The sequence below is a fragment of the Nomascus leucogenys genome, chromosome 8 (assembly GCF_006542625.1).
Source record: "Nomascus leucogenys isolate Asia chromosome 8, Asia_NLE_v1, whole genome shotgun sequence".
NCBI lineage: Eukaryota > Metazoa > Chordata > Mammalia > Primates > Hylobatidae > Nomascus > Nomascus leucogenys.
Window position 1 is genome coordinate 113,174,028 of NC_044388.1, and position 23,151 is coordinate 113,197,178.

Sequence of the window (23,151 nt, forward strand, 5' to 3'; positions counted from 1 at the left end):
CCACTCCACAAACCTGCCAAGTCCGGCCCCCGTGGGGGATCCCGTGGCCTCGCATCTGGAAACCTGTCAGCGATGAATGACTTAGGAATTTCCTTCCCTGCTCTCCCTTCTTCCTGGAATCCCCGTGATTTGTATGTTGGACCTTCTTGACAGAATCTCCAATTTTAAATATCTTTTCTCTTTGATTTTCCTTCTCTTTATGTATTTTGTACTGCTTTTTGGAAGACAACTTCAAATTTATCTTCCAAACCTCCCATTGAGCTTTCATTTCTCATCCTGTCCTTCATCCACCAGGTTCTGTCCTACAGTCTGAAAGCTCTTTCTGTGGGGCCCCCACCAGGTTCTGTCCTACAGTCTGAAAGCTCTTTCTGTGGGGCCCCCACCAGGTTCTGTCCTACAGTCTGAAAGCTCCTTCTGTGGGGCCCCCAACAGGTTCTGTCCTACAGTCTGAAAGCTCCTTCTGTGGGGCCCCCACCAGGTTCTGTCCTACAGTCTGAAAGCTCTTTCTGTGGGGCCCCCACCAGGTTCTGTCCTACAGTCTGAAAGCTCCTTCTGTGGGGCCCCCAACAGGTTCTGTCCTACAGTCTGAAAGCTCCTTCTGTGGGGCCCCCACCAGGTTCTGTCCTACAGTCTGAAAGCTCCTTCTGTGGGGCCCCCACCAGGTTCTGTCCTACAGTCTGAAAGCTCCTTCTGTGGGGCCCCCATCTCCACTTCACAAACACAGTATCTTCCAAAGATCTTAGTTACGGCGTTTGTGCTTTTACGTTTTCTTTTGCTTCCTCCAAGCTGCAGCTTAGTGTGTGTATTAGGGTTCTCTAGAGGGACAGAACTCACAGGATATATATACATATATATTATATATAGGATATATATGTGTGTGTGTATATATATATATATATATATATATAAAGGTGAGTTTATTAACTCAAACGATCACAGGGTCCCACAATAGGCCGTCTGCAAGCTGAGGAGCAAGGAGAGCCAGCCCGAGTCTCAAAGCTGAAGAACTTAGAGTCTGAGGTTCGAGGGCAGGAGGCGTCCAGCACCGGAGAAAGGTGTAGGCTGGGAGGGTAGACCCATCTAGGCTTCTCACGTTTTTCTGCCTGCTTTATATTCCAGCCTCGCTGGCAGCTGATGAGACGGTGCCCACCTAGATTAAGGGTGTGTCTGCCTCTCCCAGTCCACTCAGTCGAAGGTGAATCTCCTTTGGCAACACCCTCACAGACACACCCAGGATCAATAGTTTGCATCCTTCCATCCAATCAAGTTGACACTCAGTGTTAATCATCCCAGTGTGTTAGTGTTAGCGCGCGTGTGGCTGGCAAGAGGCCCCACAACCCTGACTGCTCCTGCCCAACGCTGCCCTCCAGAGGAGCCACCTCCCTGTGTGCATGGCGTGGCCTGGTAGCCCTGGAAGGCCAGAGGTGCTGTCGGCTGAGAAGCGTCTGTGCACCTCCAGCAAGGGTCTCACCCGTGTCCTTCCGGTTTCAGCACGGAGCCCCAGTCCCATCCTCAGCTGTGGCCGGAACACCGTGCCGCTCACAAAGGCCCCCTGGAGACCGTTTCCATCCCTGCTTCTTGGAGGAACCTGGGCCTCCACTTCTTGTGCCTCCCTGGGGCTCCGAAGCCAACCGGCTCCTTGCATTTGCAGGTTCAGCACTCTCAGGCCTCTGAGGACAGTCACTGCCTGGACATCTGCCTTCCGGGTACCAGCTCCCGTCTCCCCTCTTATTCTCTTGAAATTTTTGTCTTCATTTTAAAGCAAAGAGGCAACAGATGCTTGTGTTTAACTGCCACTTTAAACTGTAAGTCCTACTTAAAACTTTTTAAAAATTAAATGTATATATTTGACACAGGATCTCACTCCGTCCCCCAGGCTGGACTGCAGTGGTGTGATCAAGGCTCACTGCAGCAGCCTCAACCTCCTGGCCTCAAGTGATTCTCCCGCCTCAGCCCCGAGTAGGGGGACTACAGGCATGCGCCACCACGGCTGGCTAATTTTTGTATTTTTTGTAGAGACAGGGTTGTGTCATGTTGCCCAGGCTGGTTTCAAACTCCTGGCCTTAAGCGATCCTCCCACTGCACCTGACAAGGCCTACATTTTAAGATAAACTATTTACTGAGGTATAAGTGACACATGGTAAGGTATGCCAATCATGGGTGCAAATGCACTGGTAAACCCACTGCCCAAATCTCAACATAGAACGTTCCAGGCCAGGTGCCGTGGCTCACGCCTGTAATCCCATCACCTTGGGAGGCTGAGGTGGGAGGATCACTTCAGCCGAGGGGGTCGAGTCTGCAGTGAGCTGTGATTGCCATTGCACTCCAGCCTGGGTAACAGAGAGAGACCCTGTCTCTAAAGTAAAACGTAAAGGACATTCCAACACCCCAAAGTTTCTCCCGTGTCCATCTCTGTGTATCCCCATCCCACATTTCTCTGACTTCTATGGCCAGAGATTATTTGCCTGATTTTGAACTTGATACAAATGGAATGATAGAATAGGGACACTTTGCCACTTCTGGATCTGGCTTCTTCCATGCAGTCTCTGTCCATGCTGCTGTGACGAGGTTCAGTCTCTCACAGCTGAGTTTGTGAACCGTGATCACTGCATCCACTGCTGCTCTGGGGACTAGGGCTGCTCCTGGGTTTCACAGATGATGATTAAAGCTGCCATGACCGTGATCTTTTGTGGATAATGAGCTCATTTCTCTTGGACATATGCTAAGGGACTTGGACAACATATGTCATAGGGTTGGCATACTTTTTTTGCTTTAGTAGAAACTGCTAAATAGTTTTCTGAAGTGTCTGCACCGGTGCACATCCCACCAGCAGTGCGTGAGGGTTCTGGTTGCTCCATGTCCTTCTCAACACTTGGTATGTTCGACTTTTAAATTTCAGCCTTTCTGATGGGAGATAGTGGTATTTCTTTGTGGCTTAATTTGCATTTCCCTGATTTTAATGGTGCTTAGCAACTTTTCCTACACTTATTGGCTATCTGGATATCCTCTTTTGTGATGTGCTTATTCAAGGCTTTTGCTCATTTAAAAAGTTGGTTTGTTTGTCTTTTATTGTTTATTTGCTTTGTAGGTTTTTTGCTTAAAAATATTCTGGATACAGTCTTTTGTAAAATACGTACTGTAAATAATCTTCTCTTGGTCTGGAAGTTGCCTTATCACTCTCTCAATGATTTCCTTTGACATCCAGAAGGTATTAAGTCAAATTTGTCAATCTTTTCTTTCTTTCTTTCTTTCTTTCTTTCTTTCTTTCTTTCTTTCTTTCTTTCTTTCTTTTTCTTTCTTTCTTTCTTTCTTTTCTTTCTTCTTTCTCTTTCTTTCTTTCTTCTTTCTTTCTCTCGCTTTCTTTCTTTCGTCCTTCCTTCCTTTTCTTTTTTTTTTTTTTGAGATGAAGTCTCGCTGTGTCACTCAGGCTGGTGTGCAATGGCACGATACCAGTTTACTGCAACCTCTGCCTCCCAGATTCAAATGATTCTCCTGCCTCAGCCTCCTGAGTATCTGGAACTACAGGCATCCGCTGCCATGCCCAGCTAATTTTTGTATTTTTAGTAGAGATGGGATTTCGCCATGTTTGCTAGGCTGGTCTCGAACTCCTGACCTCAAGTGATCCACCTGCCTCAGCCTCCCAAAGTGCTGGGAATACAGGTGTGAGCCACCGCACCCAGACTTTATTCTTAGTGATTTTATATCCTATTTGAGAAAGCTTTATTGCAAGTATAAGGAAATACAATTGGCTTTTATAAACTTACTTTGTAACCAGTGATCGTGCTACGTTTACTTATTAATTCTAAAAATTTATCTGTAGATTTTTTGGTTTTCCTTCCCTACATATAAAAACATATCTTCTGAGAAAATGACAGTTGTTTCTTTGTACCCGGTCTTTGTACTTATTTTCCTGCCTTCCCGCCTGGCATGGGTCCTTGGTACGGTATTGAATAAAAACAGCAGTTCTCAGACATTAGGCAACAGGTGGCTCAGGGCAGTGATGCCCAAGTGATGGGAAGTGAGGCTGCCAATCGCCCCATCTTCCCTCCTGGAGAAACTTCCAGCAACATTTGAGGGAAGGGGAACCCAGGAGACACTGGGTGCTTCCCTGAGTTCGCAGAGAAGAGATGCCCAGAAAAAGAGCCGTGGAGCTCTGCAGGGAGCGCCCTTGAGAATTCGTCCAAGCAAAGAGCACCCTGCGTGTGAGGAACTCACACAAAGTGGAGGAAGGGCCACCTGAGCACATTACAGGGAAAAGTTTTCAAGCCTTACAAAGAGCTGGGAATAGGATCTGCTCTCAAGACCCAGAGTTTAAAAAGCTTCCTAATTGGCAGGGCATTGACTATAGTTCTAAGAAGGCTCTTGCCTCAGAAATGGGGGAAAGTTAGGCCGGGCGCTGTGGCTCATGCCTGTAATCCCAGCACTTTGGGAGGCCAAGGCGGGTGGATCACGAGGTCAGGAGATCGAGACCATCCTGGCTAACATGGTGAAACCCCATCTCTACTAAAAATACAAAAATTAGCCAGGTGTGGTGGCAGGAGCCTATAATCCCAGCTACTCTGGAGGGTGAGACAGGAGAATTACTTGAACCCAGGAGGCGGAGCTTGCAGTGAGCTGAGATCGCGCCACTGCTGCACTCCAGCCTGGGCAACAGAGTGAGACTCCGTCTCAAAAAAAAAAAAATTACCAGGCATGCAGAGAAGAGGAAATATGAGGCCAAATGTGATGAGTAGAAACTGACCTAGAAATGACAGATCATAGAATTACTGCAGGACAAAAAGACATAAATCACCAGCACTGGGAATGAGAGCGCTGACATCACTACAGACTCTACAGGTGGTAAACGTATAACAGGAGAATATTATGAACAACTTTAAGCCAATACGTTTGACAACTTAGATAAAATGGACAAATTCCTTGAAAGACAAAAACAACCAAAGCTCATTCAAAAAGACATAGGCAATCCGAATAGCCCTATTTTAAGGAATGGGTTTTCGGTTAGAAGTAATACCAACTACACACAGTTTTCCCGGAAAATTGAAAGGCAAGGGAATAATTCCAAGCTCATTCTATCAGGCAAGCATTTTTCTGATACCAAAAGTAAACATATATTACAAGAAAAGACATCTGTCATTACAGACCAAGATCCCTCATGGACATGGATGCAAACATTCCTAACAAAATTTAAGCAAATGGAATAAAAGTTACCCCAAAGTAATACATAATGGCCAAGTGGAGTCCGTCCCAAAAATGTAAGGTTGGTTTAACATTGAAACATTAAATGGTGTAAATGCATCATATTAACTGATTAATAAAGAAAAACCATGTGTTCATCTCAATAGAAAAATCATTTTTATAAATTCCATCATACATTCCTGATAAAAATTCTAAACAACAAACTAAGTATAGAAAGGAACTTCTTTTTTTTTTTTTTGATAGAGTCTCACTCTGTCCCTGGAGTGCAGCAGTGCAATCACAGCTTACTGAAGCGTCGACCTCTTAGGCTCAAGTGATCTGCCCCACCTTGGCCTCCCAAAATGTTGGGATTCCAGGTGTGAGCCACTGTGCCTGGCCCCTTTGCCCATTTTAAGTTGGGTTATTCATTTTCTTATTGCTGAGTTTTGAGAGATCTTTGTATATTCTGGGTAACAGTCCTTTATCCCACATATCTTTTTCAGATATTTTCTCCCAGTCTGTTGGTGTCTTCTCAGTCTTTGTTGTTGTTGTTTTGAGATGGAGTTTCGCTCTTGTTGCCCAGGCTGGAGTGCAATGGCGTGATCTCGGCTCACTGCAACCTCTGCCTCCGAGGTTCAAGCGATTCTCCTGCCTCAGCCTCCTGAGTAGCTGGGATTATAGGCATGAGCCACCACACCCAGCTAATTTTTGTATTTTTAGTAGAGATGGGGTTTCACCATGTTGGCCAGGCTGGTCTTGAACTCCTGACCTCAGGTGATCCGCCCGCTTCTGCCTCCCGAAGTGCTGGGATTGTAGTCGTGAGTCATCACACCCAGCCCTCTCATTCTCTTAATTCTTTAATATGTTAGTTGACTTGATTGCTAATATTTTGTTTTGTATTTTTACATTTATCCTCATGAAATATGTTGGACTTTAGTTTTCCTTCCTCCTAATGTCCTTTTTGAGTTCTGGCTTCTGAGTTTAAGCTGAATAAAGCGAGTTGGGCTGTGCTCTTTTTTTTTTTTTAATTCTCTAGAAGAGTTCATGCAGGATTGGTGCAATTTCCTTTTTTTTTTTTTTTGTTTTTGAGACAGAATCTCACTCTGCCCACCCAGGCTGGAGTGCAGTGGCGTGATCTCGGCTCACTGCAACCTCCGCCTCCTGGGTTCAAGTGATTCTCCTGCCTCAGCCTCTTGAGTAGCTGGGATTACAGGTGCCTGCCAGCATGCCTGGCTAATTTTCGTATTTTTAGTAGAGACAGGGTTTCACCATGTTGCCCAGGCTGTTCTCAAACTTCTGACCTCAGGTGATCCACCCGCCTCAGCCTCCCAAAGTGGCTGGGATTACAGGTGTGAGCCACTGCATCCAACCATGGTGCAATTTCTTTCTTAAATGTTTGAAAACTTCACTACTGAAACCATCTGGGTTCTAATAAAGTTTTCTCTATGATAAAGCTTTAAACTGTGGATTTAATTTACTTAATAGATATATAGGACTATTTAAATGTTCTATTTTTGCTAGTGTCAGTTTTGGTAAATTATATTTTTCAAAAATTTGGTCTATTACATCTAAATGGTCAAGTATATTTGCATTAAGTTGCAAACAATATCCCCTTAGGACCACTTTAATGTCTATAGGGTCTGGTCCCCCCTTTCATTCCTGATGTTGGTCACTTATATTTTTATCTCTTTCTTTCTTAGCATCCCTTGATGATCTATGCCTGAATCAATTACTTTATTGAGAATTGCAATATGGTGATTTTTAATTTTGTCATTCTTTTTTCATCTGTTAGCTGGAAGATGTTGCAAAGAAGAGCTTTCCTCCCTACTTCCCTTGGGCATCACTGTGGACTCATGGACTTTTAAAAGTCAAGGTGTTCTACTCCATTACCATTGTCATTTTTGTGTCAGTCTATTCTCTGAAAAGCCCTTGCTTCTTTCAGTGGAGAATGGCATTTGGTGACTAAAAGCTGGCAGCCAGGCATGCTCATAGCTATGGGGTATCATTGCATCCAGGCCCTTTCCGAGCACAGAGCTAGGAAAAATTTTAAAAATCATTAATTTAGGCCAGGTGCGGTGGCTCATGCCTGTAATCCCAGCACTTTGGGAGGCTGAGGTGGGCGGGTCACCTGAGGTCAGGGGTTCGGGACCAGCCTGGCCAACATGGTGGAACCCCGTCTCTACTAAAAATATAAAAATTAGCTGGGTGTGTTGGTGTATGCCTTTAATTCCAGTTACTTGGGAGGCTGAGACAGGAGAATCGCTTGAACCCGGGAGGTGGAGGTTGCAGTGAGCCTAGATCGTGCCATTGCACTCCAGCCTGGGTGACAAAGGCTTCATCTAAAAAAAAAAATTATTAACTTAAACCAATATCTGCAATGAAATCTAACACTGCAGGATCTTCCTCACCCTCCCAGTTTCCATGTATATTTCTTTTCTTCACAATGAGACCCCTGGTTCCCACCTCAATCAATGCGTTCACTGTTTTGTTCTATGTCTTTTTTTTTTTTTTTTTTTTTTTTGAGATGGAGTCTCGCTCTGTTGCCCAGGCTGGAGTGCAGTGGTGCGATCTCAGCTCACTGAAAGCTCTGCCTCCCGGGTTCACGCTGTTCTTGTGCCTCAGCCTCCCGAGTAGCTGGGACAACAGGCGCCCGCCACCGTGTCCAGCTAAGTTTTTGTATTTTTAGTAGAAACGGGGTTCCACTGTGTTAGCCAGGATGGTCTCGAGCTCCTGACCTCGTGATCCGCCTGCCTCAGCCTCCCAAAGTGCTGGGATTACAGGTGTGAGCCACCGAGCCCGGCCCTATGTCCTTTTTTTTTTTTTAAGTAATAGGATCGATGGCAACCGACTACGTGCTCACCTGTGCCTCGCCTGGCGCTGTGCAGGTGCTGCCTGCTCCCTCTGATGAAAAGTCTTAGCAAGCTTTGAGTCAGGCGGACTCAGCCCCATTGTGCAAATGAGGAAACAAACTCAGAAAGTGGAAGTGACTTGCCCATTGATCTAAGAGAGGACAAATGGAGGAGGATGGGCCCGGGGCGGCCTGACATCCAAGTCCAAGCCTGTGACTTTCCAGTGAGACGACCCTGGGGCTGTGTGGGGACTGGAGGCCGGGATCTGCCTGCCAGTGGATGGGCCCTGGAGCCTTCACAGACCTTTCAGCTTGCTTCACTCTCGGGGCACCTTGACCAGTTATACAGCAGGAAGCCCCTCCCCTCCTAGATGTCATCCCTCATATCACACACATACACACACGCACATGCACACCTGCAGGCACACACACGTACACACACGCACACATGCAGACCTGCACAAACATGAACACAATGCACACACAGATACACATGCACACACATGCACACCTGCAGGCACACACATACATGTACACACACCACATGCACACACACATGCACACACGTACACACACGCACACCTGCAGGCACACACACGCACACACATACATGTACACACACCACATGCACACACACGTACACACACGCACACCTGCAGGCACACACATACATGTGCGCACACACACACCACATGCACACACACACATGTACACATCATATGCACGCATACACACCTGCACAAACATGTACACAATGCACACACAGATACACATGCACACACACACACACCTGCAGGCACACACATACATGCACACACACAGCACATGCATACACACACACATGCACACACGCACATATCACATGCACACACAGACACACGCATGCACACCTGCAGGCACACATGCACATGTGAACACACATGCACACACACGCACATGGCTTCCCTGAATCCATACAGGCACCATATGGGCTCCTTGTCAGGTGCTGCCTTTTCTCTGTAACTGCTGACAGACGTTACACACCAAGTGCTTCCAAAAACTTTATTAGATGAAAGAACAAACGAATGGATGAACAAGTGAGCAGTATGGTTGCCATGCCTGCATAAGAAGAGCCACCACGGAGAATTATTTTCGTTCTTCTAAGAGCAGTTAACTCTTTTCACTCGGGAGAAGAGGGCTGTGCTCCTGCCAGCCCCAGCCTCTCCACTCCAGAGGCAGCTGTTCCAGCTGCAGTCACGTGGCAGCTGTGACCCAAACACCAGAACGGCCTGGGGAGAGCTCTCCCACGTGCCTGCTGCCCCTACACTCCCTTCCCTAACCAGGGCTCCCAGGATGCCATCTGATGCCAGCTGCCAGCGCCCCATGGGACTCACCTGGCAACGTCCCTGATGTCAAAGCCGGGCTGGCACCAGGAATCCATGAGGGCCAGCAGCCTCCTCTGGAGGTCCGGGAAGCCAGCCACGTAGCGCTCCACGAGGCCCACCTTGTCCTGGAGGAGCAGTGGGATGCTCATCTGCAGGGGACACACGGTCAGGCCACAGCCTCCGCCACCTTGGCCAAAACCTGACTCGCCTCCAACCCGGAGGGAGCGGCCAAAGTGTCAGAACGAAAAGGGGCCCAGAGGCCATCCAGGCCCAGCAGTGCTCGCCCGGCCTGCACTCACGCTCACACACACTCGCCCCAGGCTCCTGGTGGGCTCTGTGGCCAGCCCCATCTCCAGGATGAAGGCCTGGAGGCCCTAAGAGGCAAGGGGGGCCCTGGGGAAGCTCATTTGTCACCAAATGTGGGGAGGCAGGACCAAGACAAACCACTGGCAGTAGCCCTGGTAGTCCGGAAATGCCTTCTCGTGGCACATGGTACCAGCACTGCCTCCCGGGCAGGCCGGCAAGACCCACACGCTGTCGGTGCCTCCAGGAGGCCCTGAGGGAGTCCCTGGCTGTGGCGCTGGGCCTTGGGGCACACCAGCCATTCCCTCAGCAAGAACCCGTTCCCGTAGATAACGCCCCTCGAGGAAGGCTCCTCACCTCCCTTCCCCCACCTCCTCTGCTCCACAGGTGAGGCTGCCTGGCGCCGACCGCATGGGGCCCACCTGCCCGGCAGTGCCTTGGGGGACAGTCCTCGGGCAGAACCCGAAGCCCCAAGAGCCCTCTCTGGCCCCAGCTCTTGTAGACCTGGAGTCTGCACCCATCGCCCGGAGCACAGCCCCGAAGGCCTTGATGCAGACACCCCTCGCTCTTGAGGGAGACCCCACCTGGCTCTGCCCGAGGGGTGCTCACTCCCCCACCCCGTCCCTGCTTAACCAGCAGGTTCCACCTGCATCCCTGTGATGTGCACAGAGTCCCACTGTAGAAGCTTGGATCTGCCATCCCTGCAGACACTGTGGGTTCGAGGAGTGTGCCGTCTGTCCGGAAATTCACTTAGGTGGCTGCTTCCCCCAGCCCACTGCGCAGTGGAGATGTGCAGCAGGAGAGGGTCCCGGAAGCACATGGGCTGCGTGTCCTCCTCGAGGCACCTGGTGCCCATTCCAGGGAAGGGGTGGCCCCAGCTGCTGCACGGAGCACACTCAGGGCTTCAGGGGACAGCCGGACACGTGCAGCTGTGTCTGATTTGGGGTCAGCCCACGAGGAGGATGGTGGTTTAGGGGGCTCTTGAGGCCCTCGCCGGCCCCCGATGGCCCTGCTCTCCCCGCCGTGGCTTGGTGGACTCCCCACCTCCACCAAACACTGTTTATAGAGACCTGGGCATTATCCAAGTTTGAACCTAAACAATTTACATGAGAAAGACATTCACCTTTTCAACATCAAGTTCTGGCTGCAGCTTCAACGTCGTGCCCAGCATGACTGCCTGGCAAACACAAAGGCGGCAGATTACTCAGGGTCTGGGAGGGGCCAGGCAGCACCACGGGTGAGGGGGCTACCCACCCTTTTGCACCAGCGCCTGCACTGAGGGCGGAGTGCAGGGCCTTCCCGTGTCCAGCCACGTGGCCCTCAGGCTGAGGGGCCTGGCCTGGCAGACAAGCCCCCTGTGCTGAGCCAGGCCTTGCATGGGCTGGGACAGGTGGGAGGTCTGGGCTTGGCCTGGATGGGGCAGCAGGGACTCAAGGGGGTGCTGGCCACACAGCCTGGGTCCCAGGGCCTTGCTCGGGGATTGCTGATGAGCCAGAGGAAGGCTAGGAGGTGGGGTCAAGGCAAGGGGCAAAGCCTTGACCTTCCACATGACCCATCTGCGGGGCCCAGAACACGATGGTGCCTGCAGTGGACGGGCCAAGGCTGAGGACCCCCAGCCTCAGCCCACCCTGAGGCCTGGGGGGTCCTAGCCCTTCCCACGAGGCGGGAGACGGGCACCCCGCGGGCGCTCCAAGGCCACACGGCTGCGATTGGGGCATGGCCGGGCCCTGACCGCCTGCACGTACCACGGGCCTGAGCTGCTATTAATAATTTCCATAAGTCACGCTCCCATAGCCAGCAAAAATGACCCACGAGAGCAGCCCGCGGAGCATCGGCGCCCCGCCCCCGCGCAGCCCAGAGAAAGGACCAAAATAGCGGCCTGGGAAAGCCTCGAGCCCGGCTTCCAGCCACGGTGCGCAGGGTGGGGGCGCAGGGCCGGAGGCCTTTCCCTGCGCAGCGCTGACCCGGCGCCTCCACTGTCTGGCCAGGGTCCAAGAGGCTAGGCCTCCACCAGGCCCGCGGGGCGCAGGGTCCGGGGCGGGGGGTCTCAGGGCCGTGGGGAGGGGCGAAGGGCCGGGGCGGGGCCTCAGGGCTGTGGGGAGGGGCGCCTGGCCCGGGAAGGGAGTCTCAGGCCCGCGGGGAGGGGCGCAGGGCCAAGGGAAGGGGTGCAGGGCCCGGGACGGGGTGGGGGGGTGTCTCAGAGCCGTGTGCGGAGGGGCGCAGGGCCAGGGGAAGGGGTCTCAGGGCCGGGGGGAGGGGCGCAGGGCCCGGGGCGTGGGACTCTCGGAGTCGTGGGGAGGGGCGCAGGGCCGGGGCGGGGCCTCAGGGCTGTGGGGAGGAGGCGGGGCCCGGGGCGGGGTCTCAGGGCCGAGGGGAGGGGACTCAGGGCCGTGGGAAGGGGCGCAGGGCCGGGGAGGGGCACCAGGCCACCACATGGGGAGGGGCGCAGGGCCTGGGAGGTGGGCTTAGGGCCGTGAGCATGGGCGCAGGGGCCACCACATGGGGACCACCAGCAGTGACACCCGCAGCTTCACACAAGGGCTCTGACCCCTTCTGGATCAGGGACCCCCTGAGAAGCTGCCAGAGCTCGGGAAGGCAGGAGTGCAGGCCCGGACACCTCACCGCTTTCAGAACCACAGGGTGGTCACAACCCGCCCTCCCTCTGCTCCTCCTGCCCCATGTGGGCATTGTCAGGTGCAGGGGGTTGGAGGATGGGGCTGCGCCCGTCTCGTCCTTGGGACCAGGCCCTCAGCAGGTGACGCTGGGACCAGGGAGGCTGGGGGCACAGCAAGGGGCAGGTGGCCAGGGCCTCCCCTCACCGCTGCTGCCCCCGGCCTCCCTCCCAGGACAAAGACTTCAGGCTCCAGTCCCAGCCCTCGGCGGGCCCCATCCAACCAGGAACCCCTCTGAGCCCAAGAAGGAGGCCTCAGGCTTGGGGAGGAGCCTGGGCGGGGCTGGGTACTGGCCATGCTCCCCAGGTGGGAGGCTTCTGCCTCCCTGTCAGAGGGGGTTCAAGGTGCCCAGCCCAGCCCTTCTCTTCTCCACGGCCATTCAGAGCCCAGGGCTAACGGGTGTCCGGACCTTTCTTTCTAGGCCCACAGGAGCTTCTGGGCACCCGGGGCCTCTTGAGGCCAGGTGGGCTTTCTGGACATGCAGGGGTCCTGGGGCCCCCAGCGTCTGTGTCCACATTTTGTACCTGGAGCCCGGTGGGGGCTCTGTGGCCTAGCAGCTTGAGGGACAGGACAAAGATGGAGCTCCCTCAGCTCCACTCTGGTAAGGGCTGAGCCCAGGCTTCCTCATGGGCCGCGTTGGTGACAGGGGTGGGGGGCTGGGGGGTGACTGGTAGCAGACCCACCCCTTCTGGGAAGCTCCCTGGCCTGACCCGTCTCAGGCTTTGGGGGCCCTGCTGGCCCTTTCACTGTGGTGGTGCCTGGCTTAGAATCAGCGTCTGGTCATTTCTGTCTGAACTTCCCTGAGAGGACGGTGTACAGCTGCCCACTGTCCACGCCTGGCCACTTGGGAAATTCAGCAGGCACAAAAAGGTCACCTGGCCCCAGAGCCAGGCCCAGGGAGCAGAAAGCAGAAGGTGAAGAGTCCTGGACCCCATGGGAGGAACGAGCCCAGGGCTGGGCCATGAGGACAGATGGGGCAAACTGGGCCCCTCTGCACCAGGCAGACCTTCCTGACCTCTGCTGCCGGAGGATGGGAGGCACCCACCAGGGAGACAGAGAAGAGGCTGTCCAGCTGGCGGGGTCGGGGTGAGGCTGCAGAAACCTCAAGACAGGCCCAGGAGCTGCTGCTTTCAGGAAAAAAAAAAAAAAAAAAGAAAATCTGGAGGGGCTGTGGTGTTGACCATCAAGAAGGGCATTCCCCGGCTCCCCTGCGCCCCCCATTCTGAGGGGCAGGAAGGCTGGGCAGGTGCCCAGGCTCGAAGGCCGAGGACCCCAGCGACAGCCCTGCCTCCCACCTCTGCGTGGGCCTGGAGCCAAGAGGGTCTTTTTTTTTTTTTTTAAAGCAAAGCTATCTTTTTACCTTGATAAGCTGTTTAAAAAATGTAAATAAAATAACTCAGCGGACAAAAGCAGGCATTCATCCCGCCCAGAGCCAGCCGCTGCCCTCGACATGAAATATCGCAGCACATTGGGTCGTGAGTCCCAGCTAATCCGAGCGGACAGGCCTGAATGCGGCCCCTTTCGGCCGGGCGCGGCGGTGAGCAGTGGAGCATGCATCGCCTGCCGGGCGGCCCCGCTCGGGGACAATGGCTTTCTTCGCAGAAGGGGCCTGTGCGGGACAAGACCCCCTTTGTGTGGGGATTCCTGCCTCGGAGCGCAAGGGAGGCGCATTCAGCCGGCCCCAGACAGTCTTTGAAAGGCTCTGTAACAGAAGACGGCCCGAAACCCTAGCCTGCCTTCTGCCTCCCTGCACTCTCCGCAGGCACGGCCGCCATTCCGCCTCGCGCCACATGAGCGGGACCCTCCATCCTGCATTGTCCTGTGCGCGCACATCGTGGCTTCTCAGCGCTATGCTCCCGCCGCGAGACGGCCCCCGGGCATGGCAGGCGACAGCGCCGGGGGTGGGGCCCGCGCGGCCGACACAGGGCACATTCCTGTGAGGGCCTGGCCAGGGCAGCCCCCGATGCCTGCGCCCAGCTTCCAATGCACCTCCTCACGGTGAGGGGTCTTGCTAGGAAGAGGGACCCAGGGTGCCATCGGGACGGCGTCTCAGCAGCAGGGTCCCACGTGGGCAGGCAGCGGGGTGGTGCCCATCACGCTCGGCCCTGAAGTAAGGGGGCCCTGAGGGGGCAGGGGGTGGACCAATGACCCTGAGTGCCGGCCTCCTCATACATGATCAGTGCACCCTGAACTGAGCACCCCCAGGCCAGGCACCCCCGGGACTGGGCACCCCCAGGCAGGAAATCCCTGGCAGGACACCCCCGGGCTTCTTTGCTGCACCTCGTGCTGCACCCTGGAATCTGCACTGGGATCTGCACTCTCAGGGCCCCGAGAAGTCATGGGGGCCCCCCTGCACCTGCAGGAACAGCTCAGAGCCACCCCATGCAAGACGGCCACCTCCCTGCCCACTGCAGGCCCCACCGCTCCCTACTGCTCCACACAAACCCATCACGGCTTGGCCAGGCTCAGGACGACGCGGCTGTGATGCCGGGACCTGGTCTTCCTCTTGGAACCTTCTGGGCTTAAAAGTCAGCCTTGTTCACAAAGGAGACTCAGCAAACCACTGCGATTCCAAAAGCTCCACCAGTTCTTATCCAGACACCTTTAGCTGCCAACCCCACACTTCTGCGACACCGCTTAAGACCCGGCCCGGACCGCAAGGGACCGAAGCCACCTCTCCCTCCAGCAGCCAGTGAAGGGCTGGATACTGACCGGACGCGTCTCGCACCTGGGCGACTGTGCTGAGGCGTAACTGGTGCCCTGGCCCTGAACCTCGTCCTGTGTCCCAGGTGCCGGCACTGCCCACTCTGGGCTTCTGTGAGTGGGCACCACTCTGGGGGTGCTGTGGGCGGTGGGGCCGGCACCAGCTGCTCTCACAGCCCTTCTGCTCAGCCCCTCCCAGGAGCGTTTCCTTCCAGGGCGCTCACTGCCGTGCTGGGGACTCAGTCAGCGCCCAGTGCCCAGGAGGCAAAGTCACCCACAAAGGGCAGCCTACTGGGTGATTCTGCGAAGGTTCTGGAGGCACGGAGGCTAACAGGCATGGTGGGGTGTGGCTGGACCAAAGCTGAGGCCCAGGCCCACCGAGGACCCTGTGAGTGTGAGGGCCCAGTGGGTGCTGGGAGACATAGGGTCTGCAGGGGGAGACCCAGGCCTGGGACCAGGCTGTGCCCTGACATCTCTGTTGGCTCAGGCAGCCTGAGGGCTCCTGGGACCCGGCACCCCACGCACAGCTGATGGCTGCCCACGGCCGGGTCCTTGATACCTCCATGTAGACCAGAAGCCCCAAACAGCCCCCCACAGAGGCGTCCCTGAGCCAGGCACGTCCTTGCCCCACTGCCCGAGAAGCCGTTTCCCCATGGGCCGGCCACGTGGGCCACTCACTTCTCTGAACCTGCCCTCGTGGTGGAGGCGGTGGACGTGCACCAGCAGGCAGCTCCTGTCTGCATCCTGCAGCTGGAAGATGCTGGCCAGTGGTGCCACAAGGCTGGGGGAGCTCTCAGTGAGGACTCTGACCGCTCGGGCCTGCAGCTGCTTCAGCCTCAGGCTGTGCTGGAAGAGCAGGGACCCAGACTTACTGGATGCAGCACCCAGTGGCTGGGCCATGAGGCCGACTGGGGCAGGCCTGGCTTTGGAAGCAGCGTCTGCCACTGTGGCCATGTGTGGGCATTGGGTGGCCTGCAGGCCTGGGGCACGGGAGGGGCGAGGCCGGTCTCAGCACGTGGCTGTCAGGGGGCTGAGGGTGAAGCCACGGGCTGGGTCTTGGCCACAGCCCCCAGCATCCCCCTGCCCTTCCCTGGCTTGCTCAGCGGGCTGCAGAGGCCTGGGCAGGTGGATGCCAGGTCCACTATGCTGAGGGGCGGGGGCAGGAAGAGGGGTGACTGTCACAGAGCCCATGGGCTCACCTGGGCCGGGCTCGGGCGTGGCTGTGCCTGTAGCCAGCACTGCAGCTGGTGCGAGATCCAGGCCTCCAGGGAGGGGCCCTCTCCCCGACGGCCCCGGCAGCTCTCCAGCATGTCCAGAAGCCCGGCCAGAGGGTCGTCCAGGGCAGCAAACCCCCGCCAGGCTTCCTCCCGGAGCTGTGGAGACACAAAACCACACTGTCACTTTGTCTTGCACTCAAAGCCCCCTGGCAAGGCCTCCCCACCGCAGAGAGGTTTTTAAAATTTAATCCATTCAGAAGGTAACTGTGGCCTTTCAGCCGCCATCCATCCGCGCCTCCGTGACTTTTCATGCTGCCGTTCTGGTCCACCGCACCCCAGGCCCTGGGGCGGTGGTCATTGTCTGCACTAATTATCCCATAAAGACAGAGGGCCTGTTCTCCAGGCAGACAGAGGGCCGGTTAACCGCAGCCCGAGCCACAGGTTCACAGGTCACTTCACCTGTGGCACTCGTGGGACACGGGCCTGGCCTGCCCTCAGCAGGCAAAAGAAACTGAAAGGCAAGAACCAAAACCCAAATGAAAAATGCGTTTTATGTACTTCTCTATCCCTGACCCGCAGGAGATTTGGGAAACGGATAAGAGGTGGACGAAGAGAAGCAAAGTGTCTCTTTTGGTCTCTGGCTTCCGGAAGATTCTAAAGCAAGTTGGCCCTTGCTGCTGCGCAGCAGCCTCGGCGGCGCCGTCCTCTGTGGATGCCTGCAAGCGAGTCGACCGCTATTTGCTTCAAGCCATAAGGACTGCTTGCAGGTCATCCCGCAAGTGGAGTCTTAAGAGCTAAAGGGGTGGACGGGTTCACAGCTCAGCGCTCGGGATAGGGCACAGCAGCCGACACCCTACCCTGAAGCCCACGGCCACGCAGGTGGGAAAGAGAGTGAGTTCCCAGCTGCTGGCGCCAGCTACAGGATGCACCCCTAGAGGCCCAGGGAGGCAGCAAGCCGAGAGCGTGGGCCGCGCTGTTCTCGTCCCTGCGATGTGGACGGTGTGCTCTCCGCGGGGTTCCAGGAGCAAAATCCTGAGGCTGCCGTGCGGCTTTGAAAGCACTGTGCTCACAATTTGAAAGCTTACCGAAACAAAAGACACACTCCGGCTCCTAGCACCTGACAGCTCTCCCCACAAACACCCAGAAACAGCCGTGGAGCACACACAGGTGAGTGTGTGAGGAGACCTCAGCGCTGTCCAGGAGGGTGGAAAACCGAAGGCGCGGGAGGCAAGGCTGGAAAGTCCAGACCCTCCAAAGGATGCGCCTCGGGGAAAGCGGCCAGACAGGGTGAAAGGCAGCTTGTCTGTCCCTCTGGACTCTGGGAAGAAAAGGAAATCCACCCTTAAACAAAGCCTGAGCGTCTCATGCATCCGGAACTTGAAGCAACTTGAAGGTGCTCCAGGAACTTAGTTAGAGCCCTAGTGAGTTCCAGCCCTAGTGAGTTCCAGCCCTAGAGAGTTCCAGCCCTAGTGAGTTCCAGCCCTAGTGAGTTCCAGCCCTAGTGAGTTCCAGCCCTAGTGAGTTCAGTCTAGTGAGTTCCAGCTCTAGTGAGTCAGCTCTAGTGAGTTCCAGCTCTAGTGAGTTCCAGCCCTAGTGAGTTCCAGCTCTAGTGAGTTCCAGCTCTAGTGAGTTCCAGCTCTAGTGAGTTCCAGCTCTAGTGAGTTCCAGCTCTAGTGAGTTCCAGCTCTAGTGAGTTCCAGCTCTAGTGAGTTCCAGCTCTAGAGAGTTCCAGCTCTAGTGAGTTCCAGCTCTAGTGAGTTCCAGCTCTAGTGAGTTCCAGCTCTAGTGAGTTTCCAGCTCTAGTGAGTTCCAGCTCTAGGAGTTCCAGCTCTTAGTGAGTTCCAGCTCTAGTGAGTTCCAGCTCTAGTGAGTTCCAGCTCTAGTGAGTTCCAGCTCTAGTGAGTTCCAGCTCTAGTGAGTTCCAGCTCTAGTGAGTTCCAGCTCTAGTGAGTTCCAGCTCTAGAGAGTTCCAGCTCTAGTGAGTTCCAGCTCTAGTGAGTTCCAGCTCTAGTGAGTTCCAGCTCTAGTGAGTTCCGCCTAGGAGTTCCAGCCTAGGATTCAGCTTAGTGAGTTCCAGCTCTAGTGAGTTCCAGCTCTAGTGAGTTCCAGCTCTAGTGAGTTCCAGCTCTAGTGAGTTCAGTCTAGTGAGTTCCAGCTCTAGTGAGTTCCAGCCTAGTGAGTTCCGCCTAGTGAGTTCCAGCTCTAGTGAGTTTCCAGCCTAGTGAGTTCCAGCTCTAGTGAGTTCCAGTCTAGTGAGTTCCAGCTCTAGTGAGTTCCAGCTCTAGTGAGTTCCAGCTCTAGGAGTTCCAGCTCTAGTGAGTTCCAGCTCTAGTGAGTTCCAGCTCTAGTGAGTTCCAGCTCTAGTGAGTTCCAGCTCTAGAGAGTTCCAGCTCTAGTGAGTTCCAGCTTAGTAGTGAGTTCCAGCTCTAGTGAGTTCCAGCTTAGTAGTTCTAGTGAGTTCCAGCTCTAGTGAGTTCCAGCTCTAGTGAGTTCCAGCTCTAGAGAGTTTCCAGCTCTAGTGAGTTCCAGCTCTAGTGAGTTCAGCTCTAGTGAGTTCCAGCTCTAGTGAGTTCCAGCTCTAGTGAGTTCCAGCTCTAGTGAGTTCCAGCTCTAGTGAGTTCCAGCTCTAGTGAGTTCCAGCTCTAGTGATTCCAGCCCTAGTGAGTTCCAGCTCTAGTGAGTTCCAGCTCTAGTGAGTTCCAGCTCTAGTGAGTTCCAGCTCTAGTGAGTTCCAGCCCTAGTGAGTTCCAGCTCTAGTGAGTTCCAGCTCTAGTGAGTTCCAGCTCTAGTGAGTTCCAGCTCTAGTGAGTTCCAGCTCTAGTGAGTTCCAGCTCTAGAGAGTTCAGCTCTAGTGAGTTCCAGCTCTAGTGAGTTCCAGCTCTAGAGAGTTCCAGCTCTAGAGTTCCAGCTCTAGAGAGTTCCAGCTCTAGTGAGTTCCAGCTCTAGTGAGTTCCAGTTCTAGTGAGTTCCAGTTCTAGTGAGTTCCAGTTCTAGTGAGTTCCAGTTCTAGTGAGTTTTTTTTTTTTTTTTTTTTTTTGAGACGGAGTCTCGCTCTGTCACCCAGGCTGGAGTGCAGTGGCGCAATCTCGGCTCACTGCAAGCCCCGCCTCCCGGGTTCACGCCGTTCTCCTGCCTCAGCCTCTCCGAGTAGCTGGGACTACAGGCGCCCGTCACCACGCCCGGCTAATTTTTTGTATTTTTAGTAGAGACGGGGTTTCACCGTGGTCTCGATCTCCTGACCTCGTGATCCGCCCGCCTCGGCCTCCCAAAGTGCCGGGATTACAAGCGTGAGCCACTGCGCCCGGCCGTGAGTTCTAACTCTAGTGAGTTCCAGCCCTAATGAGTTCTAGCCCTAGTGAGTTCTAACTCTAGTGAGTTCTAACCCTAGTGAGTTCTAACTCTAGTGAGTTCCAGCCCTAGTGAGTTCTAGCTCTAGTGAGTTCTAACTCTAGTGAGTTCCAGCCCTAGTGAGTTCTAGCTCTAGTGAGTTCTAACTCTAGTGAGTTCTAACTCTAGTGAGTTCCAGCCCTAGTGAGTTCTAGCTCTAGTGAGTTCTAGCTCTAGTGAGTTCCAGCCCTAGAGAGTTCTAGCTCCAGTGAATTCTATCTGTAGTTAGTTGGCAGAAACAAAACATCATTCTTTAACCACTTTGCTGGGCCGCGTGGGCCCTAGGTCACCAGAGGGAAAAAGTTCCAGTAAATGAGCTCACAATGAAAACTCAGAAAACACACAAGGAAGGAAGCCACCATGAGTGACAACCACAAGTAGGCTGATTAAAGCTCTGAGAATGTGGAGTAACGGGACATCGATTTGGGAATGTGTAAGCAACTACCCCCATTTTTCTAAACGATGGTTCACTTATTTTTACTCTCTCTTCTTTTTCCTTCTTTCCCTACTTCTTACCTATTTCTTTAGACATGCAATGATAGTGGCTGGGCACGGTGGCTCACGCCTGTAATCCCAGCACTTTGGGAGGCCGAGGCGGGCGGATCACCTGAGGTCAGGAGTTCGCGAACAGCCTGGCTAACATGGTGAAACTCCGTCTCTACTAAAAATACAAAAAAAAATTAGTCGGGCGTGGTGGCACACACCTGTAGTCCCAGCTACTCGGGAGGCTGAGGCAGGAGAATCCCTTGAACCCGGGAGGCGGAGCTTGCAATGAGCCGAGATCGCACCACTGCACTTCAGTCCAGGTGACAGAGCAAGGCTCCATCTCAAAAAAAAAAAAAAAAAAGGACAGGAACACCCCACCACAGGCTGCTGGGCAGTGGGGCTGGGAAGGGCCCAATGAACCAGGGGAGCCCCACTTTGGAACTGCATCTACTCCAGGCCCTCACCCCGCTCCAGCCCTGCCTCCTCCTCCTGCCCGTCTCCAGGTTGCTCTCACCCACCCAGTGTGCTGGCTTCTCTCTCACTTTAGAGGAACACCCAAGCGCTCCCAGACCACCAACAGTCCCGTTGCCCTCTTTATATTGCAGACTGCCCCAAGGAGTTCTCCAAAATGCTGGTTTCATCTCCCTCCTCTGGGGGCACCCGGTGTCTGTGCCACCATATGGGGGTCCCCAGGACCTCCATGTGCAGCCAGCTGTAGGGTTGGGCTTCTTCTCAGCACCCAGGACCCCATCTTCAAGGCTCCTGGCCCACCCAGGACCACTGGGCACGTGGCATTCGCCAGCTTGCTGGAATCCGGGAATGTGACGGAGGCGCGAGGAGGTGAGAGCACAAGGAGGAGGTGAGGTCGCGGGGAGGAGGTGAGGTCGCGGGGAGGAGGTGAGGTCGCGGGGAGGAGGTGAGGGCGTGCGGAGGAAGTGGGGGCACAGACACAGTCCCCCCATGAAGATGAAATGCGTGACGGCCTCACGACTGTCAGCAGAGCCCGAAGCAGATCGCTGCCCTGTCTGTGTAGAAACAAGCGCTGCTCAAAGGAGACGCCAGGACAAACGTCAGGACATAGGGAGGAAAGGACAGTGGAACCCCGCAACTCAGACACATGGGGGGCGGAGGGCGGGACCGGGGAGGCTCACACCACACACGCAGGTGCCAGAGAGCCAGGGAGACTGAGCATCACAGACGAGGGTCCGACAAGAGAGCCTGGAAACGGAACGACAGAGGGAAATCTCAAAAGCAAGGACAGAGATTCACAAGCTGGAGGCCCACGAAGCCACCGAGCTGATGGACAAACGAAAGCTGGAGAGGCGGGTGCAGGAGAGAGGCAGACCCAGGAGCAGGCAGCGCCAATGCTGGGGTCGGAGGGCATCCCCCGGGCCTGCAGGGGTGACCTCAGGCCAGTGGATGTGGCACTCAGAGGAGTTGGGCTGGGGTCGGAGGGCATCCCCCGGGCCTGCAGGAGTGACCTCGGGCCAGCGGACATGGCACTCAGGACTTGGCGGCCTCTCGTGCACAGGCCATTGCCACTAAGGAGGCAGAATCCGCGTCTGCCCCACAGGTGGCCGGCCCTCCCTCTGCAGCCTCTCCCCCAGCCCCTCCCGCCCAGCCTCCTGCCCTGCTCAAGTCCCACCCCTTCCTAAGGCCTCCCTGTCCTGGACACCTGCCCCAATGGCCACCCGGGCCTGGGTGCTCTGGCGGTGGCAGGACGGGGCCTCAGGCCTGGCAGTGCTGGCGACAGCTGTGTCCCTGCAGGGAAGTGGCCCCTGCGCCTCCCAGAGGTGACCTCAGAGGGGCTGCTGGGGCCAGGCAGTGCCTTTACCACCCTGGGGACTTGAGGAAGACCGCCCCGTGCCCCACACAGGCCACCCTGGAGGCTGTCTGGGGCAGCCGCTGCCGCAGGACCCTCTGGCCGTGGGGGGCTGTGCAGCTTCCTGACCAGGGAGGCCTCCTGTTAGGCCAGTCTCTGCCCAACAGGCAGTTCTGCTGGCTGTGACTCGGCCCCCGGTGGCTGCCACATCCACTCACCTGCTGCCGCTCCCGCGTGGACCACAGGGTCTGCAGGGCCTGCAGGAGCAGGAGGGGGTCCTGGCCTGTGGAGACAAGATAACAGCCGTGGGAGAGGCAGGTGCAGGGGCTATGGCGCAGCCCGTGGGGAAGTCCCTCCCACTGACCCGCAATGCCCGGGGCTCCTCTGGACCTGGGGGGCCGGGAACCCTCCCCACCTCTGTCCGGCACACACACAACACACCTGCCAGGTGCGGCAGCACCCACTCTGGCCCAGGCTCACCCCTGTCCCTTCCCTGTGGCCCGTGGCCGCCCATCCAGCTGAGTCCGCCCGGCAGCACTTCAGCCACACTCAGCCCTGGGAGCCTCGTCTTTCAGCTCCCGTCGCAGAGCAGCCCTCGTGGGCCTGAGCCTCTACCTGCTCTGCCTGGCACCCTCGGCAACCTCATCAGCATCTTCTTGCCCAAACCCTGCACCACAGTCCTGGCACCACGAGGACCCCAAGCCCCTGCCCTCTTTAGGTTTCGGTCCCTGGCCTTCCCGTGCCACCCCCTCCCTCCAGCCCCGCCTGGGAGGCCCCCCACCTCACTGTGCAAGCTCTGCAGCAAAAGTGCCAACCAATGACACTGCCCCACACGGACAGAGCCACCAGAGCGAGACCCGAGGGAGGTTTCCAGACAGAACCTGGGGGCTGCATGGCTTGGCTTGGAAGCCGGTGTTGCAGGGGAGTGGGGACCCACCCGGGCCTGGTCACATGGTAGGGTCAGGGTCGGAGGCCAGGGAGGGGCGGGTGCCAGCAGGGACTCCACAGGAGAGGCCTGAGGACAGGAGCCTGGGTGGATTCCGCAGTGAACTCCCCCTGGACCTGGGGGGCTGTGGAAGCTGCTGGGCCCCCCTAGAGGGCAGGACGGGAACAGGGAAGGCCCCGTGTTGCTGCGAGGGAGGCTGAGGACTCACATGAGATCAGATCAGACCTC

At 55.6% G+C, this 23,151-nt stretch overlaps 1 protein-coding gene across 15 annotated transcripts in view; it reads right to left on the reverse strand.

The window, feature by feature from the left end:
• EXD3 (exonuclease 3'-5' domain containing 3) overlaps positions 1-23,151 on the reverse strand; it is a 110,446-nt gene that overhangs the window by 46,173 nt on the left and 41,122 nt on the right. For 12 of the 15 annotated variants that reach the window (XM_030818298.1, XM_030818291.1, XM_030818292.1 and 9 more), the window contains exons 3-7: positions 22,196-22,260; positions 16,265-16,438; positions 15,744-15,911; positions 10,814-10,867; positions 9,397-9,536 (exon numbers count right to left, since the gene is read on the reverse strand). In XM_030818298.1, coding sequence (XP_030674158.1) covers positions 9,397-9,536; positions 10,814-10,867; positions 15,744-15,911; positions 16,265-16,438; positions 22,196-22,260 — 601 coding nt within the window. Of the gene's footprint in view, positions 1-9,050; positions 9,268-9,396; positions 9,537-10,813; positions 10,868-15,743; positions 15,912-16,264; positions 16,439-22,195; positions 22,261-23,151 lie in introns of those variants that run through there. The other 3 variants (XM_030818304.1, XM_030818303.1, XM_030818299.1) reach the window with 2 other exon arrangements.